At 39.4% G+C, this 27512-nt stretch overlaps 1 protein-coding gene across 1 annotated transcript in view; it reads left to right on the forward strand.

The window, feature by feature from the left end:
* The first annotated feature begins 327 nt into the window (after positions 1 to 327).
* cntn3b (contactin 3b) overlaps positions 328 to 27512 on the forward strand; it is a 64405-nt gene continuing 37220 nt past the window's right edge. The window contains exons 1-4 of the mRNA XM_044024155.1: positions 328 to 719; positions 10928 to 11063; positions 15744 to 15879; positions 27230 to 27405. Coding sequence (XP_043880090.1) covers positions 11009 to 11063; positions 15744 to 15879; positions 27230 to 27405 — 367 coding nt within the window. The 5' untranslated portion in view covers positions 328 to 719; positions 10928 to 11008. The remainder of the gene's footprint in view (positions 720 to 10927; positions 11064 to 15743; positions 15880 to 27229; positions 27406 to 27512) is intronic.

A 27512-nucleotide genomic window follows, 5' to 3' on the forward strand; every position in this document is an offset into this window, starting at 1 on the left:
GGTAATACCTAACTTTGTACTCGACCCTTTCTCTACTAACCCGTCTTGCTCCACCATTTATCTCATGGCGCAATAGTGTGCTCCTTTCCTCCAAATCCAAATGATTTATTTACCCACTGAAGACTGGTTGTTTGTCGTTGAAGCACAGGCAGAAATTAAGAAAGAAAGCAAACTTGCACTGGCTTTAAACAGTGGAATGACAGGTGCCAGTAGGCTGGTGGCGCATTACTCTGCTGCTGCTGTTGTTGCTGCTGCTGCTGCGATGGGTGTTTTCACGCGTCACCAGTGGGCGCTTCTTCCCTGCGCACAAAGAGAAAAGAGCCCGGGGATGCGTACAATGTTGAGTCTCCGCTCAGAGGAGGAGGAGGAAGCACCGCTGTCCTCTCTGCTTCTTGGTTGCATCTTGTGGAGTGTAATCTGAAGGAGGTTTGCGTCCCGCGCCTGTAACCATTATCCTCAGTCCATCACTGATAGTGGAATTTATACCTATAGGTAACGGAGGCTTGCTGCAGCCTCACAGAGCGAGTGGAGACACACTTGGAAAAAGAGCGGAATTCAGCAGCGCAGCGTAAAAGCAGCGCTGGAGCACAGTGCGAGCCCTTCTTTTGGCTTTCCGAGTTGCTGCGCGAGAGAGATGTTATTCACACATCCGACGCAGAGTGGGATTACAATCAAAGCACTTTAATGAAGAGGAAACAAACTATTGCATCCAAGAACAAGTGAGTATTTGCTCAGAAATCTCACCCATTTTTTTTTCTCTCCATTTTTACATATAAAGTCATGTGTTAAAATAAAGTGCATCACATACGACTTTATTAGACTGAGAAGGACATAAATTAAATCTTAAATCAACGAGGCTCGTCCATGTGGAGAGATGTCTCTCCGACATTCACCTCGGGGCACAGACTGTGTGCAGCGTGACAGTGGTCACACACACACACACACACACACACTCTCAGAGGATACTGATGGCTGCGTTTTCTACACGAGCCTCAAATGGGTTTGCATGGTCCAACTGGGAATTTCCACTGTTGGGGCTCATTTCCCTCATCTCGGACGAAGTCCATATGGTGCTGCTCTGCTCAGTCACACATAACCACAGCAGCATCAGGAGAAAATCTCTCTCTCTCTCTCTCTAACTTGTTAAAGGGAATTATTGGAGTCTCTGCAGAGGGAAAAAAGACTCCGGGGCTCATGTGGATTTTTCTTAATGGTCATTTAATTGTATCTGAATGCCATTCACCATTATACAGTAATATCCTAACATCTGCATGTGTTCTCCTAAAGACTCACAGGATTATGATAGTTGCAAAGACATATTCAGTTTTCCTCTGTAAGCCAAGTATTTGGCCACCAGTGGTCTGTTCCTCTTTTTTTTTTTTGTTCATGCAGACTGCATAAGGGCAACACCAACAATGAGTGAAAGAGAGAGACAAACGCTCAGTTTGCTTCATCTACAAACTATGCCAGTATATTCAGCAGGGATTCTTATCTTTTCCCCCCCCCTCTATATTCAGAGTGTATTTATAGATCCCTTTCCACCTATTTAACCAAAGGTGAAACCTTTCATGCAGTAATAACAGCAGTTTTTTTCTGTTGCACCTTCTGTTTTGAAAAAAAAAAATAAGCCCCTTTTTTTTTGCTTCAAGGAGAGTAGCAGTTGTGTGTATGGCATGGCCAGTTTCTTCCCCGACCCTGGATAAGGCGCTGAAATGACATAAAGACAACACAAATGCAAAGGGAGTCACTGTGTATTCAAAGCTTCTCATATTTGACCTCCAGTCATTTATTTTCTTTTGTGGCTGTATCTAGGAAAAAGGGTCTGGGAAGTGCCTGGCTGATGATGGGGTTGAGAAATGGATCGCTGCTCCCCTGCTCTTTTAAGTGCACTTATACTCTTTTGCCCCTGTGTTAGAGGCAGCAGCAGCAGCAGCAGCAGCTGAGGGATACAGCCGTGTTAAACATTGTAGGGAGTCACTGGGGGCGTCCTGCTGTCTTCATAGATTTTTTTCACATGAAAATACACAGCTGTATGGTGTATGTCTGCAGAGAGCGAGAGAGAGCAGAGTGCCCTGCCCAGATGTTGAGTCAGACTGTGGCAAACAGATATTTAATATAGAAAAATTAAAAGGTGAAGGGAGGATATCAAATAACTTGATGTTGATAATTGTCACAATTGTCAGAGAAATAAAGAGTAACTTGAACCCAGACACAAAAATCAAAGAAGTAACAACAATTTGTGGTTTTAAACATCTTTATGGACAGAAAACGAGAGATGCTTCACACGTCTGAGGTAAAACAACGACAGCAGTTTTGAATTATTCCTTAAAATGTGAATGCGCAAAGTATATGCATATTAATATGGTTATCAAATCAACCATATATATATGTATACATGTATATATATATACAGGGGTTCATGGGGAAATATGATATCACAGGTTTTATGTATTCTGTGTAAAAAAGATGTTTGATTTTGAGTTGATAAGGTCGGTGCTCAAAAGTGACATTTCACTTTCACATATCACCTTTTCATACACCGCCCCTCTCTTATATTAATAGTTTTATTCATTTATGCACCGTGCGACACATCATAAACAGGCTACGTGGCTGCTGTATTTTTTTTATTTTTTTTTACTTTTATTTTAGTGCCTGCTTGATTCTTGCTTAAAATAAAGCATAACATCTCCGGAGACAATACACATTTACCCAGTTCCTTCATGCTGTAGGGAATGGGTGTGGTAAAGGGCAATTACATGGAAAAAAAAGAGCAAATTTTTACTGAAAACATAAGTGCACACCTTCCCATACATCGGATGTTTGAGGCCCTCAAAATCTTTGCAAAGTTTCCCTAGGGCCACGTCCTTGTTTGTATAATAGAAAGAATTTAACACAACATTGAACTGAGGAGATTTTCTTGACCCAATTATTGATGAATAATAACGATCTTAATTATAATCAAAACAATTGCAATTGTTCGTTTAGTGATACACTATCATATAGACACATTTTAATATCTCCAATACCTCCAAAGGGAAAGCACATAGCTCTGGTGGATTATGTGGCATAGGAAGAATTATTCACTCATTCACCTTAGAAATAGGCCTAATCCACTGTTGTGACCCAGTCAATGCCAAACCAAGTCCAGATCTCAAAGTTCTCTTACAATATATCCGTCTCCCAACTGCTTTTTAATTATACACCCTCGAGAAGATAGTTTACAGTGAATTATTGGCCTTTGGGTTTTCCAATCTGAGTGTTTAATGATATCTTTTTAGATTTTCATTCCGCCATGGTTCATGACTCATGGTTCATGACTCATGGTCAAACAGGGCAAGGCAATATGACTAAAAAGTTATGGTAATTAAAGTTTCAAATCAGTCAATATTGATAATTATCGTGATTAATATGGCCCATGATTACAGTTTACCATCTTATGGCAATCATGTGTTGCCTCAAAGTGTGTTTGCACAATGTATAAACGTGATATCAATATAAAACATTGATGGATACTAAAGAATTGCCTCACCTTAATTATTCAAGAACAAAGCATGAAAACAATTTGTGTGAATTTGCAACTGAACATGAATAATCTATAATAACACACATTTACACATATCTAGTTCACACAATAAACTCCAACGCCATTGCTACACATTCAAATAGTGCATCTATATGTGACACCTCTTCTATTATACATCATTGACACTCATTAAAACCCCACTGACATGGCCACCAGGAGCAATTTGGGGTTAAGTGTCTTGGGTCACATCAGCATGTAGGCTAGAGGAGCCGGGGATCGAACACCCGACCTTCCACAGCTGGAGTAAGACTCAATTTTCCTACTAAGCCCCACAGTTTGCTTCTTTTCATTTCAGCTCAAGTATTTTGCTCCTCCCTAAATTGCGAAACGCAGATCTTAATCTCGGCTTTTATCTGTAAATCGCTTTATTTAGAATGCATTTATCCTCGCTGGCTTGCGTGGAAATTGACTTGCACACGGTTCTTCAAGTCAGTCAGAGTAAATTAGTAGGTATCTATGCACAGTGAATTATAAACTCTTCACTCACTGGCGAACGCACAGAGCAGCTGTTCATGGAGATTGAGTCCGTCCCTGGTGGCAGATCCTCGTCTCCCAGGTTCTCCTGCTGAATGGCTTAATGGATATGGCAGCAGACTGTCATAAAGACAATAACTAAATAGAGAAGAATGCATCACAGGCTGTAGTGAATTCATAAGCATTGTGCCATTGGTGTTCAATTTTATCAAAGTGTTTTTTGTTTTTTTCGTTGTTGTTTCTCGGTGTTGCTTATGTACTGAGTGTGATCTGAATACAGACCTTGAGCACGAACGCCGTTATGATGGAAGCGCTCTCCTTTTCTCCCTCCGTTATTAGATTCTTTTTGCAATTATGCTGCCCTCAGGGGGGGAATGAATGCCTTTAACCACCTTTCCTATCAATTATGTGCCAAACAACAGCCCCACTAACCAAGAAGTCATCTCATTTACTCTGGAACGTGTTTAGCCAATGATTTCCATTAGGTTTAGCTTCTGTGGGGGGGAGAGTGGAGAGCGATGCCTCATTACATTTGGCAGACCAATCTCTTGCTCGGTTGAGAAAGTCCAAGACAGAAAATGACTCCTCACCTTGATCGCCTTGAAGCCCAGAGGGAGTTGTTCTGACTTTTCTCTGTGTTTTCTCTTCTGAATTTGTTGAAGCTTCAGGTGATGTTTAGCCCTGGCAGGTTTTTTTTTTTTTGAAGGTCCAAATAAATATCACATATAACCTCAAAATGACAAATATTTGTTATTAGTATAGAAAGTGTTTACACGTCCAATCCTGGACAGGAATGACAAAATGACAAATAGTGTCCTTGATCAGGTTGTTGCTCCCAGAAGAATCGCATAATTACTGATCAGGTGATGTTTCAGACCCAAGAATGACGTGATGATGGATTTGGCCCTGAAACGTCACCCGGTTGTTAATAAAGACCCTTTGGTTTCAAACAACAGGTGCGACCATAATCGATCCATTGGACACATTAGAGACTGTCTCCTCAGCTGGGGTCTGGGGTCATCTGATCTGCAGCGGTTTCACTTTTTTTTTAAATCAGTGCACATATGTTAATTTTATAGAGGCCGCCACAAATTAACGCTGATCAACATACAGTAGGAGTTCATTTGTGTTCTAGTTAACACCTATTTCATGTGACAACACCAAGGAGACACCTTTGATTGACATGATCTTCTTTTGTCTCTTTTCTCTCTCAGTCACTCTGTGTTCACTCAGACGCACATTCTCACACACAGACACTCTGTGGGCGTAAGAAAAATGTATGCACTAAAATACAGTATTTGATGTTGTAATGGTGGATAGATTCTTTTTATCTGAAATATTACCGACAATGGTTTGTGTTGCGTTTAACCCCCTGAGCATGAGTTGGCTCCTCGCAGTAAACTAAGAAAACAGTATTGTATAAATGTATATGTATATGTATATATATATATATATAAATATATACATATACACATAAATATATATATATATATATATATATATATATATATATATATATATATCACTTTTTTATTTTTAGTATGAGAGTTTTTCATAAAATAGACTACTTTGGGATACATTGGGATATTTATCACATTGCCAGATCCTTGCGACACACACACACACACACACACACACACAAAACACTAAGATCAGACACATTTTATTCTTGACATCAGTGTGTATTTGAACGGTTGACGCCAGAGCGGATCACATGTGGTCACAGGAAATGCATCAAGGCCCATTATGCCAATGAGAGTTTTCTGGGAGCAATGACTGGTGTGCGGTTATGTTCCAAATTGTATTAAATGGCCATTGGGGCACCATGAGATACTTAAGCGCTCCACAGAGGACGACTAAAATATGTCCCCCCTCCAAACTGAAATTCATCAAGTCAGGGTGACACACACGTCTTAACAAAATGGCCGTGCATACAGCTGTACAGTGTGCCGCATCTTGTAATGATTCCATTAATCCAGAAATAAATAAACAAAGAAAATGCTAGAGAATAAAAATGTCACTGCAGGTGTTACAGGCTGCAGAATGAAGCTGTGCTCAGGGACAAACATCCATCACATCAGCACAGACACTGTGCACCAAAGTGTGTAACTCCCAACCTGCCAAGAAAAAAAGGCTTTTCCAGGTAACGTTTCTCTCAACCACCTTAAGTCTGTTTGCACTGAATGGCAGCGTTGGTCAAGTTACCCAGGAAGTGTAATGACGACTCATTTAAAAAGTAATAATTAGCAAAGCAGCTAATTGCATTTTAATAATGTTTATGCAACAAATGTAAAGGAAATGACTTAATGAAGTTGACCTCTGTAGATGTATTTAATTATCTCAAATCAAAACAAGTGCAATAAACGTGAGGTGACACAATTTCTACTTCAGAAATTTGAATGTAACAGGACTTTGCAGGAGTTCCAGTTTAGTTCCCTTCTGCTTCATGCAGGCTGTGTATTAGGGTTGGACAGATGAATGAACCAGGCTGCAAACAGTCTGATAAAGTGATTCAGGCAAAGTGATTATTTGACAGAAGCAGAAGAATTATGTCTTACCGTCTCTTAGCAGCTGCAGCTTCAACAATTTATTTATTTCACTTCCTGATTAAGTGGCAGTCTTTTTATTTTTCCTAAGTCACATGACATTCTGCTTTTGTTGTTTCTGAACGGGCAGCTGTGACACACTGCATGTGTAAATAATATGTCGTGTGAGATGCCCCACATGAATACTGGCCACAATGTATATATTTATTTTTTAATTCATCGCTGACAGCACATAGTAATATTACTTTTGTGAATACCGTCAAAAAGTTTAGAGTCCACTTAACTGAAATGAAAACACATCAGCCTCTCAAAGAACCTCCCAACCTTTATTGTTTTTTCCATATTCCTTATGACAAGATCAAATCAGACTAATGATTAAAAAACAAAAACATGAAAGAATATCACAGTGAAACAGAGGATTTCAAGAAAATGTCATGACATACCAGCAACTGCCATGAGCTCTCCGTCTCTTTCTTTGTGTCACACACAGGCACACACGCATACACACACCTGTCAGCCGCTTTTGGTTTGTGTTGTGTTGTGTATGTTAGTGATATTGTGTCAGTTTCACAAACAGCTTCATGTCTACTGAACTGAATAATGTATGGGAACCTCAGAAAAAAAATTGTAACTAACCCAGTAACATATTAGCTCCCAACTCAGAGGATCTGACTTCAGCATCCCTACCATAAGAAGACTGCATTAAATGCAGCACATCTCTTTTTGTTTGTGTGTTATTCTGTGTGGCTCCAGTTGAGTTTGACACCATGTAATCCAACGTGATGGGTTTTTAGAGTGACAAAGCTGCCCTCTAAATTTTGAAAGACACAAGGAAATCCACTCTGAAACTCACTGCGCCTGGTCTTTACACCAGATGAGGAACAATTACTGGCACCGGGACAGTTGAGCTACATTAATACCAGCCATTATGTTATGATCAGTAAAATAGGGATGGCTCCCTCCCTGTAGAAGCCTCTGTGCTTCTAAGCACAGAGGCACTCATGCTTTTCAAACTGACACGTCCACAAATCTTAGACTCTCCAGTCGGCAAAACACGCAAGTGGTTAGTATTTAGGTCTATTTCAAGAATTCCAAACATAGTCCTGGGTTACTCGGCACTACAAGGTTGTGGTGAAAGGATGAGGGGTTGAGTTGAATGCTTAATCCTGAGAGGAGTATCAGTTTCCACTTACTGTGATGTAGGTCAGTGCTGCAGCAAAGCCCCTCCTGTGCCACTGATACTGCAATTCCAGCCTTAAAGATCTCACTTCCACTTCCACATTAGAAAAGTTTTAATGGCCATTTAGGTCATTGATCAACGGATAGATAGGATATCTAATGGAGCAAATAATTCCCTGTGACAATAATATAGGTAATAGGAGACAGAGATATGGGTTTAATCTATTATCAGAGTATAATTATCAGATATTGTGATTGTGTCACATTTTCTCTAATCCAATAAGTTACTGTAAATGCTACTGTAAATCTTTCATTACCAAGTATTCCTCCTCTATTCTATGTTGCACTGCCAACACTGGTCTATGACATGCTGTATCCATATATCATCTTTCAGTAAAGTGGAAGAATTCAGAAACAGCAAGGATCCAAATTGATGCCACAGAAGCTACGGTTTCCTGACTTGTAGTTCCTTTGCTCAAACCAAAACCAAAACTGGGTCCGACATTTCCCATGATGCTTTTTACTCCACACTAAGAGTTTAAGGTTTTTACCGTCAATTGGAAAGTTGCTTGATATTTGAAATAAAACAGTCATCACATTAGTATAACGGTTCTAAATGTGACTTTTGGATAGACAATGCATGGCCATACAGGTTTCCATTGTAAAATGTGGTTTATTTATGTATAATTATTCTTAGTAGAGGCAATGTTATAAATAAAAAGCCATTGGTCCCATATGCATATAACAGATTAACTCATGTGCTCTTAAGTGTTCCTCAAGTGCACTCTCATTTCCACATCTATTCGTGGACAGTTCTTGTCGAATATGGAGGCAGGCCACTTGTTTTTCAAGCAAATTCCTCTGGATTTCTATCTGATATCTAATTTAGATTTGACAAAATTGTTATATAGGGGACCGACTCTTCGAAGATTGCACACCACTGCAGCACAATTCACAACATCAGCTGTAACAAGAACATTTAGTTTTCAAATGCGTTTGACTTTTGTACTGCCAGACCACCCAGTGGTTAGAGTGGATGCCTCTGTAGTTGGAGCCTCACCACTCCACTCAGCATGAAAGGAGGTGTAAGGGGAAATACTCTGCAATGGACTAGCATCTCATCCAGAGGGTAGTAAAAATACTCCATTTGTGCTTCAGAAACCAGAGATAACCACTGGCCAGATGCTCCTTGAAGGAGTATAACCACCACTATCCATCCTTTAAAGTGGTAGCCTACTGCAAATATAAATCTACAGTAAAAGGCTACCATTCTACACCCTACAACGCAAGTATATCATGTATATTATGGCAGTATATCTCTCTTCTTTTTTGGCAGAAGATAACTAAATCTTACCTCCCCCCACCTCCTGCCCCTACACGAAGCTCACAGACCCTGTCCAACTCCTGTTTAAACAAGCCCACTCCGAACACGTCAGAGTTTCAGCGTTACTGAGATAAGTGACTGCAATGTAATGAGTGAATTTCAAAAAGTCCCTTCGCCATACGATCGCAGCACCGTAATGACTTACGCACAGTGTTCTCCTGGTGACACTAACGCTAATGACACAGTCAAAGTCATTGTCACAAGTTTGACAGAGCTTCCCCTGAGCCACAAAAGGGCAGATTTCACCAGTTGCACTCCTCAGGGCAACTTAACCGATTTATGGATACAGCCACACGACTACATTTTCATTTAAAAAAATGCATTCATTTTGTTCTGGATACACCTGCTGTCCACTCAGGCACATTAGAGCCCCCAAAATATAGATGTTTAAAAATCCGGGCAAAAACTGAGACCTTTGGAAAAGATAACACAGCCAACCACATTGAGTTCCTCAGGTTATCAGATGCCACGCACCAAAATGCTCTAATAACACTTTTTTTGTCATTAAATATTCTCTTCAAAATTATTTTTTCATCATTAGTCGTACTTTCTGAAAGGAAGCAAACAACAAGAATCTACCTCCTATTTTCACTGGCACATGATACCCCGTCAAGTAATAACATCTTATTCTGTAATTGTACTGTCCTTTTTATTTACTTTTGCTTCTCGTTCTATTCTGTAGTCTTGATTGTGTTCTCTGTCAGTTTTACTTCCACTGTGATTGTCTGCCCACCCTGATAAATGTCACCCATGTTCAGCTATGCCTTTGTTTTTGCCTTTGTGCTGGTGTTCTCCTTAATGGATTGTCGAAAACAAAAAGTGAAATAAAACCCTTTTGTTATATGCTCCAGTCTCTCATATACTCCCAGTGTCCAAGACTTCCCATTTCTGAATTCAATCGGCTAAAATCTCTCTCTGTCCCCGTCGCTTGCATAGACACACAGATGCACGTTCAGACTCATTGAAAACATACAGTGCCCTCGAAGTGACACTGCAGTAATGGCAGATGAGTCATTGTGACAGGTTTGACAAAGCTTCCTGTGTGTCACAAAAGGCATCCAGGTGATTTCTCAGACAGAGTCATTCTCCCCGTGGCAAGTAAAGTGATCTAAATTGTGGAAACTGTTGTATTACACCTTCAAATTGACAATTTATTGTCCAATTTGTATGTTTTCTGTCCTCTTCTGTTAGTAAAAATGTGTCATTTTTACTGTTTAACTTTGTGGCCTCGTTGTTGATCCAGGGGAATAGACGACACATCTATATTAAAATGATATAAAATAAAATAAAATAAAATAAAGCTGCCTGTTTGCTTTACATTCAATCATCTTTTTTAAAGTATGAAGTGGCATTTTGTGGAATGGTGGTACACAGTCTGTCAGCTCCTATTAATAGTCAAGTGGGGGGAGAGAGAAGTGTCTTTTGAGGTCAATCATTTTCTTCCTCGTTTCTCTTTAAAGCTGCTGTATTGAGCTCGTTAGACTAGGGATGAATAACAAGAAGCACAGTGAAAGAAAACATTTTCACATGTGGCAGCTGCGTCTTCTTCCTCTGTGCCACCGGGCTGCATCCTCAGGTTTTTTTGTCTGCTGCAGTTCTCACTTTTCACCTCTCACTTCCTTCACTCGCAAATGTCGCAAAATAATAAGAAGCAATTATGTAACTTAGCGGCGCTATAATCATGTTTTCCTGTTGAATGCTTGTCCTATTTACACCAAAATGTCACATTTTAATCACATCAATAATTACTTTCCTTTTCAGATTAAAATTCTTGTATTCAAGGGAGAGTATTCCGTTCACAAGCAATTGGATGAGAGTCGTATCAGCCCTCAGCAACTGAAGATGATGTTCCCATGGAGACAAATTGTTCTGCTATCAATCACTGGATGCCTTGCAGGTAAGGAACTTTAACACGTTATATTTGAGTTTCACTGCACTTGTTGTCATGGTTTATGTCAAAATGACACCTCTCTGAATAAACACGTGCTCTTTAATGAATCTTAATGACAGGGGATAGAGGTTTTTTTTCTTCCATCTTGGACTTAATGCACATCTCTGGTTACAGACCGATTAGGTGAGAAGCAGCATCTTATTCTCAGCGAGCAGGTGTATGGCAGCGTTACTGAAATCATTTTGCAGATAGAGAAACATTTCCTCAAAGGTCTAAAACATTATGGGGGTGTTATAGTTAAGTGCAATGCATATTTAATTATTTGTCTCAGTGCTCGTGTGTAGCCAGCAACTAACCTATATCAAAGAATATATAATTAAACTATGTTTTTTGCCCATTTGCACTTTAAAGTCAAGACATAAATAATCTATCCACGGAAAATCACAAATGCTCTTTTCTAATGTCAAGTGAAAAGAAAATAAGCCTACATAACCAAAAGGTTTAAAAATAATAATAAAAAAAGAAACCAGGGGTCCTTTTATTTAGGGAATAAATTAAAAAGGGCAATTCATTTAGTTAAATCATTAAATCGTAATAAATCTCTGCGGTGCCTTCATTTCTCTTTTCAGATCACACAAAATTAAGTTACTTTTCTCTGCGTATCAGTGCTTGTCTTCATTTCCTATTCTCTCCCAGGAGTATGTGTCTCACTTAGTACATTACTATGCACAGTTAAGTGCAGCTACGGTGGTAGGTTTCTGCTTAAGCTAGCGACTTGTTGTTAGAATGTTAAGCAGCATTCAAAGTCTTCCTGCCGTCCATGAACTTTAAATGAGCAAATTCTTTAAGCTTACATAGTATAACATTTTTCTCATATTTTTATTTCTGTTTTCTTCTACTATTTCCATGTTTAAGATGGAACTGTGGGAACTGTAATGTATGCACAGATTGAGTCCGACAGTAGGTATAATGTATATAGTTCGACTCGCAATCGCATTATCTGGGTGTGTTATTCCGACTTTGACTGAATGCATTGATGTGATTGACTGAGTGGTTTCATGTGATGATTTACAGCTCATTTAAATGGTCTAGTCACAGCTAGTGTCGCTACCGTCCCAGACTTATCCCTTGCCTCAGGTGAGCCTGCAGAACTTTTGTTTCACCTCACTCGTGTTTTGTTTCAGGGAACCTGTGGATAATACCTTGACTTAAAGTTGCGTTGTGTAAAATGCATGTGTTTCAACTAGCTCGACTCATATTTTGCTTTTCCATTAGCGATAGAACCTGGTACCTGGTACTTATTTTAGTACCTGCTCAGGCGAGGTTCTGAGCATGCTGAGCCGATACTATGCGTGACATCGTCAGACTGCGGGCCACGGATCGGTCAGAGTGCCGTCACAGGAAGAGGCATGAGCAACACGTCCGACACAAGAATCAAAGCGGACAATGCCGAACTGTAGATGAGTTAAAGAGACTTAACAATTTTGAAAATCTGAGTTAATCTCCAACATTTAGCAAGGAAAAGTCTAAAATCTTCCAATCATTTAACGGAGGAGTCTGGTGTATTCAGCGACAGCACTGCTGAAAGCCTGCGATCCTGATCGATGAGCCGCATCACAACCTCTGCCGCTCAGACGGCGTCTGTGCTCCGGTCATGGAGGAAATACTGCTTATCTTTTTTAATTAAATGATGACTTTAATGATTCAGTACATCGAAATGAACTGCTTTACAAATCACACGTGATGACCCCACTCACGTTGAGGAGGTACTTTATTGTAATGGAAAACCAACCAAGCCATGTAGAGTCGAGTCCAGTCTGTACTATAAAGTGGAAAGACACCATTTGTGTCACCACAGACATTGTTACATGGAGAAACACACTTGTGTGTCGCGGGCAGGCTACATCAGCATTGTGTGAACCCATGACAATGACTTGAATGTAACAAAAAGTTGTACACTATCGTTTCAGAATACAAACATTTAAACAAAATATGGTAATTTTCGGTGATTTATAAAAGTGCGGTTCACCTATTAGTGTCCTTTGGTGTTTGGAGTTTAATCCATTAGAAGGGACAGAATCATAAACAAACAACCTCAGAAAATCGTCTTGATGATTAAAAGGTTGCACTGATTAGGTTGCAGTCTTTATATGCGCAACATTCCAGTGTCTATGTCCTTTACTGTTCCCTAGAGCAGTGTCCCTGCAGCACATTTACAGTGCACTGTCAGGGACAACCTGGGAGTTCAATCCCATTCCTTTTTATGGCCGGTCCAGATCATTATCAGTATCCATGAAATGAACCCAGCACTGCATTTTAGCACAATCTACTTCAGTCTGCCCTTGTGTGACCACCTGGGATTTGAGCTAGAGAAACACTGACACTCCACCAGAATGTCAACCCTTGTTCGAATGACATTGTAAATCCCAATGAATGTTATTCAAATTGGCTCATGGGTAATTCACATACAATTCTCAAGGGAGCAAGATCCGAGTAGCCTCACCTTCCTAGGAGACAAGTGTTTTTAGCAGGGCCTCGGCTGTTGCCTGTAGGTGCTATTTCTTATTCAGTCCAGCTGATAGCATTGATTATGACATCTGAAGTGACATGTTGTCCAACTCTATTTCCTTGGACCTGCACACAAACCAAAGTGACACCTTAAGATGTTTGCCTGCATGACATTTTATTTATATTCACATTAAGGAGAGGCTGTAAAGGCAGTGTAAAGTGAGTGAATCTGATGTGATAGCAGTGGTGTGACCATTTATTAATAGATCATTCGACACCAGGCTGTTGAAATGTAGCCTTGGTTTGATGTATTCTCCGTCGCAAGACACTTTTAAATGTGCCAAGCATCACAAATAGACAGAAAAAAGTGCCTCAGAGATTGTCATACGTGACAGCAGTCACGGCCCTCATGTAGACTTTTCATCTTTAATTGTGGGACCTAAACATTATTTGTGTAGAACAGCGAACACCTCGGTTTTGTCCGAGTACGAAAAAATAAATCAGGGTTAAGGACAGGGCAACAATGACGCAAGAGCAGATCAAAGTGGTGACATCATCGACAGACAGCTAGAAAACTCACATTATATCTCACTGCCCTCTGAAAGTCGGAGATTTCAAGACTGTCAGTTGAGACTGAAAACTCAGAGATTCTCTTTTTCAGTAGGGATGAAACTGCAAAGTGAGAGGTCCGTGCTTCCAAAAATTTGCCTTTGTCAACAAAGGGGACACACAGCTGCTCATCTGAAAGATACAGAGGCAGCTGCCCAGTCAGGCTCTGAGATCATTTTATCTTTTGCTTTGAAGTGGTGAACGGCTTTTGATAGCATCTGCAAAAATATGTTGCACGGTTTTTAATAAGAAACTATGCTATTATAATTAGCATAGATGACACTCTTTAGATCGGATAGATAACTTGTCTCCCTGTTCAGAAGTCAGCCATTTCATGATGTCTTAAGTGCTTCAATGAACTCCAAACTTTATGGATTATAGTTCACTTATCTACTTAAAGAGTATTACAGATATTTCATATAAACCCCTGTCTTTGTTACATGATACGCCTAATTTTCATGCAGATAACAAAATGCTCAATTATATTTAATACAAATCCATAATTTCAATCATTTTTTAATATGATTTCATTTAACTAATGATCATATATTTAATTCCAAATAAATGTATTATTCTCCTTTGGAAAAATCATCTACTTTCAAGATGTTGACTGAATAGCATAATAGTTTAAAAGGACTCATGAGAAATATAGTTTGGGACATATTTTGAAGAGTTGTGACACCGTTTAGTCATCTTGACCATTTGTATGAAGATGATTTTTTAGGATATTATGATGAAGATATTGACTATGCACCTTGTTGGAACAATTATGTTGTTGCCGTTTTGTGTTTGTTATTGTAATAATCTGTTTTGTTGCGTTTTCAATTCTGTTTATCTATATTATGGACTCAGTGTGTCTATATGATATGCATATATATGAATAAGAAATGAGGAAATAAATCTGGCTTTCTAATAAAAAATTACTTGACAGCAAAGAGAGCAAATTGTGGAACATTCATTTTTTTCAACAGCCAAGTCCAATTCAAACGATTCAATTCTTGGTGGATGTGACCCTAATTCACTTGACAATTAAAGTGTAATAACTTATTTGCATAATATGTTATGTTCTTGTTATTCCCCATTGGCATTGTAAAAAAAGGATGTTAATCATATCTCCAAAATTGGACCTGTCGCTATGGAAACCAGTGTACATAATTGGTGAAAATGTAGTTATTTGTAATAGTCAGTGTTTCACTCATTTGTAAGGCTCATCAGAAAAATGCAAGAGTGACAAAATTGGTCGGCATTAGCAGTTAGTAACACAATACGGATAAATAATACAAATAAAATGACTTCACCCTATAGAAAGATAAGCAAATGTACAAAGCACATAACATGGCAGTTATCCTGATGGAACTCCTTTGATTTTATTTGAAAAAGGTTTCAGGGAATAGCAGTCAATATACTATATATTGAAAAAGTAATACACTGTCAACAACTTCCCGTATTTCAGTAAGATTAACTATTTGTCCTCACAATATATAGTCTCTTCGCGCAGTATTTTCTCTTGAGGTCAAAAAGACAATTTTCTGGCTTGTTCTACTATAGACTTCTCTCCCCTTTCCCCAGTCTGTACAGACGATGTCATATTTCAAGGGCCAAGATGGAGGACGGAGCCAAGTGACCTCATTTTACCAATCAACTCCCCAGACCAGCAGGCTACCATCACATGTGAGGCAGAGGGGAGTCCTCCTCTGCAGTACAGGTAAAAATGACCACAGAAATTGAACAGTCTCGACATTCCTTCATTCCGATGGTGAAATTCCAGTGCTGCTTAATTGCTTGTGAATCTTGATTGCCGCTGCTTGCATGGAAATCAAAGAGGTTACTGATAACGTTGATTGCCATTGATTTGTTAAAGAACAACGGGTTTTTTTTCATGCATCAATTATGCACCGTTCAAGGAAAGTGAGGCTTCAAAGATCGGCTGCTTAATTGAGCAATTTCTAATTGAAAAAAAGAAAAGAAAAAAAAGTCTATTTTCAGCCCAGGCTATGATGTGGGGTTAGTCTTCGGGAGCCACCACTGTGCTCAATGATGAATATGCCAACACTTTAGATATGAGCAAGGTTAACTTTATTAATGATAAGATTTAAGACACGGCACGGATGAAGATGATGATTTATAACATGGTGTGCGGCTTAAGAAATCATTAGCAGAGAAAAGAAGATTCCAGCTACTCATTTGCACCACAGATCCTTTGATATCTCCGTGGCAATTCCCTAGTGGTGCAGGAAGCCGGCCTGAAAATGGCAGCTGGCTGGATTTTTTTCGTGGTAGATTGTGTTTCGGAGCTTGGTCAGCACCATGTAGATGCACAGCAAGCAGAGAGAGAGAAAGAGAGAGGCAATAACCTTGTGAGTGACATTCTACTAAATGCTTACATTTCCCATAATGTGTATGTGCTGAAAACATGGTCGAGGCACAGCAATGGGGGGTATCATTATACTTGTTGTGCAACTCGAGCTACCCCAGGATGAGGCCAAATCTGTCGCTTTTTACCGTATTATTTCACCCACAACTTAAGAGCACTCTCACGTCACTTGTGTTGTCGAGGTTTTCTTATGTTAGCATTTAAGTGATTGTTCAGGGATTTTTTTTTTTGCCGCTGTATGAGGTACTGACACATCAGCGCTGACTTCACCAAGCAGTGTGAGACATGAGCGGTGTCCTAATTCAGGGTCTGCATCCTCCATTGGTCGCATTTGTCGGCCGGATGGTGTCAAAATGCATCACAGCACAGCGACTCGGCCTCTCCAAATTCAATTTGCCGGCTCTTTCTAGTGCGGCCGACAAATGCCGTGCCGTGAAGGATCCACCTGCTGCAGCAAACCTTAAAAACCAACTTTTTATAAAGCATCATATCACACATTCAAACCCTAATAAAATCCAGACCTTGGAACTCATTGATGGAGGCAGCAGTGGCTCAGGTATTGTGTGGTATCACAGAAAATCGCAGATTTTCTCAAAGGACTAAATCAGGTTGTCCTTGCCGCCCTGTTGGCAGCCATGTTTTCAGTGAGAGTTATTGTCCATGTCTCAGGATGGTGCTCAGCATGGTGATGCGCATGCACAGCACAGTTAATGCTGACTACACAACCACACTGCAAAAAAAGCAGAATTATTTCTCGAACGCAACAGTGAGACATGTTGTTCTGTGCTGGATCTGCAACTTTTCCCTGACCCTCATAAGAAAACAGTGGTCTGATGCAAGTTAAGAATGTTATCTTCTCACTATAGCTCCACTAACTGAGATTTTATCCAACAACAACAACAGACCAGATAGAGTGTGTGTCAGCGGCTCACGGCCCACAAACCTCACACTGTTTTCATGCGTCTTTTGTTTGTTCGAGTGCACTGTTGTGGTTATGTTTTACTGCTTTAATCAACTGTGTGTCCGGCAGCAGAAGACAGTTGTTCTCTCATAATTGGACAGCAGTCAAACTTAAGACACCAGGTAATGAACACACAGTGATGCAATTATCAGCGTACGTGCCAGATGTACGCCAAATCAAAGCAAAAATGACTATAAGAACCAATATTAATGTTGCGTCCTGTCTGATAAATGTGTAAAAAGTGATTGTTTAGTGTGTCGTGTTACGTTAGTAACATTTGAATTGATTTAACAAGCTGCCTTATACAATTAAATCAGGTTTAAAAGGAAGAACTTATGTTTGATTGATCAATGTCTCACAATAGGATTGATATTTCTGATAATTCTTCTAAATATGCTATATTTCTTCCTTAATGTTACCTAATGTTAATGTTATTTGTTATTCTGAGGCTGATTGTCCTTGATTTGCTTCCCTTCAGGCAAGGACTTTTGTCCTGGTTATAAAATAAAAAGCATAAACCCATGGCCATTCATTTCACCAACACTGTAATTAGAATCTCAAAAGCAAACTGGAATATATATAAAAAAAAGCCTTTAGGAGGTGGTCACGCTGTGGTTTTCACCAGAGTCTGCAAACCCTGCACAAGCCTACAGCCTGCACACTAACACTGTTTGTTTAATTAGATATGCCAAGTGAGAGGGTATTACATTCAGAGCTGTACACTTAATTTTCTTACTTACTGTTAAGAAAAAAACAAAACATATATTTGCTTTAATATACACATTTAACATTATATACTGTCAATATTTGAGCTAAGCAAACAATTGCTCTGTCTATATGGGCTTAGTTTGTCATACATGTCATTACTTTTGAGCTAACCTCTGTCCTTGTGAGTAGTGTGCATCATATCTTCTTTGTCATAATATATAGGCAGTTTTTAAATACTAAAAAGCCGGGAAGAAAAGCCTAAGAGACATGGATGTGATAATTAAACAATTTGACACTGTCAGCAAACGTGACACAAAACCAGTAACACACCACCAGTCCCTCTGTGAATACTATCTGATTTCCGTGCATGTGTCTTTTAGCCCAAAGCCCACCAGCTCTTACTGAAGATGTAAATCTTCAAAAACCACTTACAATACATAGGTTCGTTTGTAAAAAAAAAAAAAAAAAAGAATGGCTCAGTAATTTCCTTAATTAGTGAAGTGCTGCAGTTTTTATCAGATGTTACTCGAACAAGATGAAATAGTGGATTTATCAGACATTTTTTGCTGCTCTGGAATACAACATGTTTGTTGTGCGGCAGGGGGTGGGGTCTTTGCAGCAGCAGCAGAAGGTGGATTTGGGATCAATGTCAGCAGCAAGGTAAATGAAAATAAAGCAACTTTGTCAGCCATCGCAGCGGCGTGGCGCTGAAGTGTGTTTTATGTGGGCAACTGTGGAGCTCAGTGCCTCGGAAGGATGAAAATATGCCAGAGTGTGTAGACACAGAACTGCTGACAAAGGGCTTTTAATGAAATGTATTGACAGTTAGAAAAAAAAATATACACTGTATAGTATCGCCAGCCTCATCTTTTGATTGGCATAAATCATTACCAGTGGCTGGAATTTACAGACTTTACAAACTCATCACTTTGCGCTGCAGTGAATGAAAAAAACGGGAAAAAAAACCCAAAAAACATCAGCTGCCAACAGAAGAAGGCAACGATGATGAAGAGTGGAAACTAGAATCTAAATATAAAAACATTTACATAATTGCACCTGTAATTTTGAGAAAATTACACATTGGTGATATGTAAGAGTGAAATGAGGGTGGATTAGTTTGGGTGTTTGACAAGTTTCAGTCTCGTTGATTTAAATGTTACAACACAGATGGAGAAGGCAGATGTGGTAAATTGTGGATCGAGACCATAATTTGCCTTTACACTGATAGCGACTGTGAGTTACTGTTGCCATAGATATACCCGCACTACATGATTTTGCTTTTAACCTTCCAGAGCTCCATTCCATTCCACTCCACCTTCATTTCACCCACTTGGCAACATGTACGAGTGTACGAACGAGGATCCTGACAGTTCTTCAGTTGACAAATAGTCGAGTGTAGCTACAAAGCACACCACAGGCTCGGAGCACTGCTTTATGAATACACCCCTGTCACTGTGTTTACTATGAATCTGCTGTAACACGGGATCAAGGGTGCAGCAGTGATTGGGAAGAGGGAATAAGAAAGTGCTCTGGCTGATGTCTGCGATCATGTACAGTATGGGACTTCAGGCAACTGTGTGACTCCACCTTTCAAAGCTGCTTGACGTTACAGTTTTGCCATCAATTCAGCACGTCTACACTATGTGAAGCTCTTTTTCTATCACACATCTATCATACCTTTGCCCGTGGGGACACATGTGGCGTGTCGGGATTGAACCAACAACCTACAGGAGGGAAAACAAATGGAATCATCTTTGCTGAACAGGTGCTCACCAGAAAAAGTTGGAACAGGAATCCAGGGATGTGACATTTAGGTCATTTTATGAAAATAGGGTTGCTTCAATGACTATAAAAATATGGTTACAAATTGTGTAATACAAACAAAGAAAGAAGGTTCCCAAAGATGCTCATTTACGGTGAATTACGGGAAGTATCACTTTTACGTGAGTGCCTTCACTCAGGTGTTGGAAAATTCTCCACTTTGCTTGCTGAGGACAACATGGAAGAAAGAGTATACTGACGACCCAAAAGTGCCCAAGTGTCAAGACATCATAAAGGTTACACTAGCGGCAGTTCATTCAATATTTTAAGATATTTCATTTCATTACAGGAGGTAGAGATTATTAATTGGGACCACAATTGGTGATTCGTTTTGGAAATAGCTTTGTTCTTTGCCAGTAAGTGCATATAGTAATGACATGGAAGTGTGACTCAAACCACTGGTTTGTGTAGATGAACAGTTGCAATCCATTTGAAAACAATACATGTAAATGATTCCATACCTTATTAAAGATTCTGCAACCTTACCTTACTTATACCTTAACAACATCCATTTCAGCATAGAGATAATAATAGATAATATTTACCTGTCTCTCATTCTCTTGTCCCCTCTATTTTAAATACGTATATATTAAATGTCTTTCTATTCCAGGCCTAATAAATAAAGGCTTGATAATAAAAAAATATTTTCCTGATGCACAACTCTGATGTTTCATAAATCAAAGAAATCAGCACTAAAAGGTGCATTCCTTAAGCCATTTTACAGGAGAGGGAAAAAAAGCTCACTTCAAATTAGACTGTGATTGTTCTAAATTCAGTCAAATATAAAAGCTCTTTCAAGTTGAGCTGATTTTTATATTTTGGAGGGTTACTGGTCCTTTTATGCGGTGAGGAAAATCTGTGACCCTCGGGCATTAGATCATTTGAAATGCAATAGGCTGAAAAATGCAGGACTGGTCTGAAATAACCGCTTATACTTTCACATTTGGAGAAGGCAGATATATGGACATTGATTTTTTTTTTTGCCCCTCTGTGGTTTCTTGGTGACTTTACTGAATACATTTGCTTTACATTTACAACCCACCAGCCACTTTATTGTTAGGTACACCTGTGAGGCTGCTTGTTAAGGCAAATATCCAATCAACTGATCACATGTGAGCATTTAGACATGGAGTGGTGGTCAGGACGAGCTGCTGAAGTCCAAACTTAGCATTCTAATGGGTGAGAAAAGTGATTTAATTGACTTTGTTGATGCCAGACAAGCAGAAATGTTTGAAATGTAGATTTTGATTTGAAAATGATACTGTGTACTGTGGCCAGTGAGTGTTTTTCAATTGCTTTAATTGTAATTGTCTGCTGGGGAAAAACACCTTGATACAGTATGTATTGCATATATATATATATATATATATATATATATATATATATATATACACATTCACACACACATACAAATCGATCGTTGCTCACTGCTCTTTACATGATGCAAACACTATGAAAACATATTTAAGCCATATCCACAAACGGACATGCATGCAATAACAGTTGATGTATAACAAACAGAGAGGTTTAAACATAAGAGACTAATCATATGTGAAGATATGGAGGTATACTGAATAACAATGTAAGCTTTAACGTTGTTAAAATGCAAAATGTATGTGTTTGACAGAGATGAAAGAAGAGGTGGCCTAGAATATCTGCTGTACTGACAGTAATGTATGGACATACTGCGTATTTGTGCACTGTATCTGTTTTTTTTTTTTTTAAAAAAAGGAGATGCACACATATACACAGATGCACAAATCCACAGTGGCACATAAAAACACTCACAAGGAGGTGTAAGAAAATGTGTCACTGTTTGCTTTCAAGCCAAATGAGCATCAATTTATTAAAAAGCAGCAGCAATAACATTCTTTACATGATGGCAGAGAGAGGACTCTGGTCAGCAGTTAAATTTCCATTATCAGCTCTAAGGCTCTGTGCATGTGTGCGTTTGTGCGTGTGTGTGTATGAGTGTTCTTGTATTTGTTATCGCTTTTGGAGCTTTTCTAGCATAAACAATGACCTTGTCAGGACCAGTAGTCCTCATGGAGATTGAAACCTGGTCCTAATGAGGCAGAACATCATTTCTGAGGCACTAATTAAGATTTGAATTGTAGTAAGATTAAGGTTAGGCATTAATTGGTTATGGTTAAGGTTTGGGATAATGATTTGTTTAGGCTGTCCAGATGAAGGCATGTTAATGCAGTGTCTGAAGAAGAATAGCTGTGCAAACCTGTGTGTGTGTGTGTGTGTGTGTGTGTGAGCCAACAAAACGTGGTCTACGTGATCACTGCTGTCTCTGTGGGTGTCGAGCCTCGAGGAAAGCCAGGTGACCCAGTGCTGCTGCAGTACAATCCCCAGTCTATTTGATGAGGAGACCTCATGCAAAATTGATGTGAACCTCAAGGTCACGGGGAGTTCATTTGGAGCATGCTCAGATCAGCACACGCCTGCAGCACTCCATGGCAAATAAGGCCGTTCTCCTGGACTCTGTCATACAGACTCAATGGGAGGTGCTCAACTGATGTGCTTTTAAATTCATCATGTTTTCAACTGGACTGACTCTACTCTGCCTCTCTCAAATTTACTAAAGCAATTTCAGAAGTAATCACAAAAAAAAACAGCAATATATTTTTTACATTCTTATCCTTGAAACAAGAGTACCGTTTACATAAACCAATGCCAAAAACAACAACTTCCAATGATATATTTATTTGCAATGTTTGACCTTTCTTAGACATATTGTTAGTAACAGTGAAAAGCTGTGTGAAAAAGAAGTAGCACTAAAAAAAAAATCTAATGTCTTGATATTGGGTCCTCACAGCCACATGATCACACTATCTCATCATGTGTCCAAACAAATTAAAAGTCTTGTCTCAGTAATAGTGAATAGGAATAAACTCAGAGCAACACTTAAAAACCCAAAGCAGACCCAGCGACAGTAAGTAGTTAAGTTAAGTTTAATGTTACCGAGAAGTAGAATCTTTGGTCAATGGAGGTTCTAAAGTGAATTAAGTCAACAGAGGTTTTATGACTGATCCCAGGGGCTCCTGACGGATTCTCCACAGGAAAATCCAAATCAGAATTGAACAGGTGGCTGAATCTCGGGCAAGCAGCAGTGAGACTAAAGCAGAAGGGAACACAATTACTAATTGCTCAGAAATGAAAGGGAAACTCGGTATTCAGAGGCTAAATACCACCACGGGAGTAGACAATCTGGCGCTGAGTCAGGAAAGCAGCAGCTCTTGTAGCAGTAGTGACAAGTAAATGAGTTGCAGGTGATGAGCAGGAGTCCAGGTGAGCTGAGCCCATAATGAATCAAGACCAACAACATGAAGGTTAGGGAAAACGGGAGGATACAGACAATACAATTTATCAACATTTTCTTTAAAATGCTCACAACCCCATTTTTGCAGGTTTTGGCGGCAGTTGGACCTGCAGGGATTTTCAGTATTTGCACCAAATAGGACCATCATCACTGTCAAAAGGGCAAACGCACATATTCCTGTGCAATAATAAATAGACACTAAGTTACAAAATATTGTTAGAGCAGATTTGTCGTGGGACTCCTTTAGAGTCTCCCAATCTGCTAAAAAGACCAGAAAATAATACACAGTACCACAATATAGCCAACAGTTGCTTCTGAATATTTGAGAATAATGTCATAAGAGAAAAAAGTCACGTGTCTGACAAGAATGTGCTCAATCAAAGTTATTATATATTATATTGTAGACTTAATTAATCCCCCATAAATTGAAGGAATTATTACAGATTACATTTCAATAACCTTGTAAGATTGTTGGCATTCTTCCTCTGGGGTACCTATCACAGTGGTTCTAAACCTAAAGGGTGAATAGTCATTTCTGGGTCACAACAGAATTGGAATAAGAAAGAGAATAACACTGCATTTTTAACTATATTGTGCATTACGTAAGAGAAAGAAATACTGGATGTCCTTATTGTCTCAGCTGGTTATGGCAAAACCTGGAAGAGCTGGGTTCCTTTGTCTGGATTATTCTTAAATGGTTTAGATTGGAGCCACAATGACTAAATTGTTCAGATGTTTTGATAATTAATTTCTGATTTCAACCTCTTAAATGTGAGTGCCTTCTTGTGGTCCTGTGTAACAGGAAAGTGAATATCTTTTGTGAGTGTGATTTGTGGAAAAACAAGACTTGTTTTTTATTTTTTCAGAGAACCTTGACACACAGTATTTCGTATTTTTCTGATAGTTTATGGGCCAATTGATTGATCGATGAACGAATATTGGCACTTGCAGCCCTAGTTCAAATTGCATCAATGTTAACCAACGGACTGCACTGTTGCAGTACACCTTGCAAGTAACAGCAGCTCATGTGCACCTGTTTTTCTTTTCTCAAATCACATCCGCTTTCTCTGGATTAACGCAAGTGGGGAAAAAAGGTAGAACTCCTGTGGTGACATGCTCTCCACGTCATCTAATATCAGAGCCTGTCACTCTCTCTCTCTGCTGTGAGCGTAGGTAGGTGGCTTTTCTGATTGTGTTGACACTGCAGCAACACCACTATACCCGACCTGCTGTCTGCTCCTGGGGTGTGTGATGTGTCCAAGCTAACCACCTTCCTCTCACCGTTTCATTCTATCATGCTGGGGGCTGTGAGTCTAACTAGCTTCTCATCCTTTCCTATTTGACATCCCCCCTCTCTCTTTCTTGCACATGGTTTAATCCTCCCTTTTGGCATAACGCAGGGAGGAGAATTAAAATGGAAAAAAGACAGGGTCTTCATCAAGAAACACTTGAATGATATAACATGTATTCTTAATTGTCCAATGCTATGTATACAGGCACACACAAGATTTGTCCAAAAAGAAGAGCATCCAAAACTAGTAATGGTGACAAAAGTGACACGGTTAGATTAAGAGACTGGAGCTCTGTGGGATATCAGAGAGTAAAGAAAAGACAAAGCTGTGTTTCATCTTGTAGCCTGGATTCTTCTCAGACAGGGAGAGCCATGACTAGCTTTTAGACCACATGAAGCATCATACTAACTGTATATTAGTTTTCCTGGATGTGTAAGACAAAAATATTGATTTTGTTCCCCCCAATCCTTATCACTGGGATTGTCATTTCATGGTCCAACATTGCAGAGACACACTACACACTACACACTGCATACCAATAACATTATTTCTTCCCAGGTTTCTATATGGAAGCTAAAAGTGATCCTGAAGGCACCACTTTTCAAATCTGGGTCATACTTTCCGTGTATCTTCAGGGGTCCACGTGGCGTAGATATCATTATCTACCCATGTCTGCAGTGGTGCGCGTGGAGTTTATGAGCGTGAATGAGTGTGAGCACCTCCACATTTTATGACCATGCGGACTCAACCTGTAGTCACATGCTTCCTGGAGCACATCACTCGCCAGTCCAGTTGGTGGTACACTCTTGTTTTGGTTAAAAGAGACAAGAAAAGAGAAACCATGGACGCTTGCTTGAGATTATGCAAGCAGTTGTACACCCAGTGTCCCAAGAATTATGACAAAAATGAGGACAAACTCATGGTGTGAAAATGACGCTACTGGAATGTAATGTGGGAGTACTGTATTCTCATTTTAGTGTGAACAGAACCGTAGCAATCTGCAGCCACGGAACACAGAAAGTATCTTCGGCTACTCTAGTACTGTAGTCACCATCAGCCTGACAGCTTCCAGATTTCAGAGAATGAGATATAAACTTGCCCTCATTCTTCAGCGTCACCAGTGCTCAGTGTTTTGTCTCTGTTGGTAGCTGTGATTAATAGCTGTCACTTCCTGAACTCTGCTTGTATGACTGAATCTCTTGTGACCTTTCCTTGAGGGAAATGGTCTAGAGACAATGCAATATACAAAGGTGTCACGGCAATAATTCTGAAGCACGCACAAGCACAAATTAATTAGAAATCACTCAGAGAGCATACACCTGCCAAGGCCGCACAATCCATTTGTATTTGTAACTTTAATAAAATAAAAAAGGGCTAAGACACTGTGTTTAAGGGCTGACTGATGATTCAAATGCAGACTAATACACACAGAGAGGGTTGCCAATCAAAAATGGCAATAAAGTCAAGTCAATTCAATAGTATCAGAATCAGAAAGACTAGAGGTGGAGACCAGGTTAAAAAAAAAAAAAAAGACTTATTTTGTAGAAAAAAGCTAAATACTGTAACACTTACTGGATGCAATTAAGGCAAACTGAAAAGTGAAACTCATCAAGGGTGAAGCAGGTCATTTCAATGACGGGAACACACTGGAAGCAACACAATGTGAGCAACAGAATAAAACAGTAAACAATGGACAATGCTAACAAAAACATGACCTGACAGAGTTGATGTAAGAGGGATTCAAATCTAACTCAGATTAACACACATGTATACATCAGTGCAAGGTTGTGGGACAACTTGTCTGCACTACAACATTGGAAAATGAGCTAAATGCTAAAGATGACACCATCTAGGTCCAGGTCCCGCTTGAAAAACAGATTCCAATCTCAGTGTGACTCCCTAAATGAAAGCTCAGGAGGTATAATGCGGACGGTGATATATAACTGATGTTCATTTTAACACATTGTACGTGATTTGTGTAGCTTTTTGAATGCTGGACTTTATCTTGTGATGACTTAAATTGTTCTTTTACTAGAATAAAATATGTAATATGTACAACTACTGTGTGTTTTTTTCTTATCTGCTCAAAAGTCCCTTTGAATTTACACAGTGTAATTGAAATCTGTCAGCATGTTGTCCTTAAATATCCTACTAACATTTCTTTCAATGGGAAATCTCATTATCATATTGTTTATTATATTTATTTAGATATTGCATGTTCAGATGATCATCCTCCTTCACCGAAAAAAAAAGTTATCATGCAAGTAGGTGAAAAATCAATAAACACAAATTTGCTCAAGTTTGCAGTTGTTGCCAAGATTAATGGCAAATAATTAAATACAAAAAAAAAATCAAGCCAAGCTTTGGAAAACCTACTACAACAGTGCACCATCATCAGATAGTTTCCTTTTTCCTTACACCTGCTATAATACCAACCTTATATTCTCCACCACTCACTTTTTGTCTCCTCAGCGTAATGTAGGTGGCCCAATCAAATTGATCTCTGTGGAAAACACTTTGAGCGTGCATCTCCAGTGGCCTCAGCAACTGATTGTGTTTGCGTTTTTCCAGATGGTCACTAAACGGAACATTCATTGATCTGGGGAATGACTACCGGCGTCACATGTCTGGGGGCAGCCTGATCATTAGCAGACTGGACAAGGACCAAGACACGGGGCTGTACCAGTGCACAGCCTTCAACACATGGGGCTCCATCCTCAGCCGCAGAGCCAGCCTCCAATTTGCATGTAAGTGATCCCACAATTGCTTGCAAATTTCTGACACAGTCATGACAATCTGGCATCTCTTTGTATCTGCTGTGTAATGTACTCATTGAGCAGGCATCTTTTTAAAA

Source organism: Solea senegalensis, linkage group LG4 (assembly GCF_019176455.1).
Source record: "Solea senegalensis isolate Sse05_10M linkage group LG4, IFAPA_SoseM_1, whole genome shotgun sequence".
NCBI classification, from domain to species: Eukaryota; Metazoa; Chordata; class Actinopteri; order Pleuronectiformes; family Soleidae; genus Solea; species Solea senegalensis.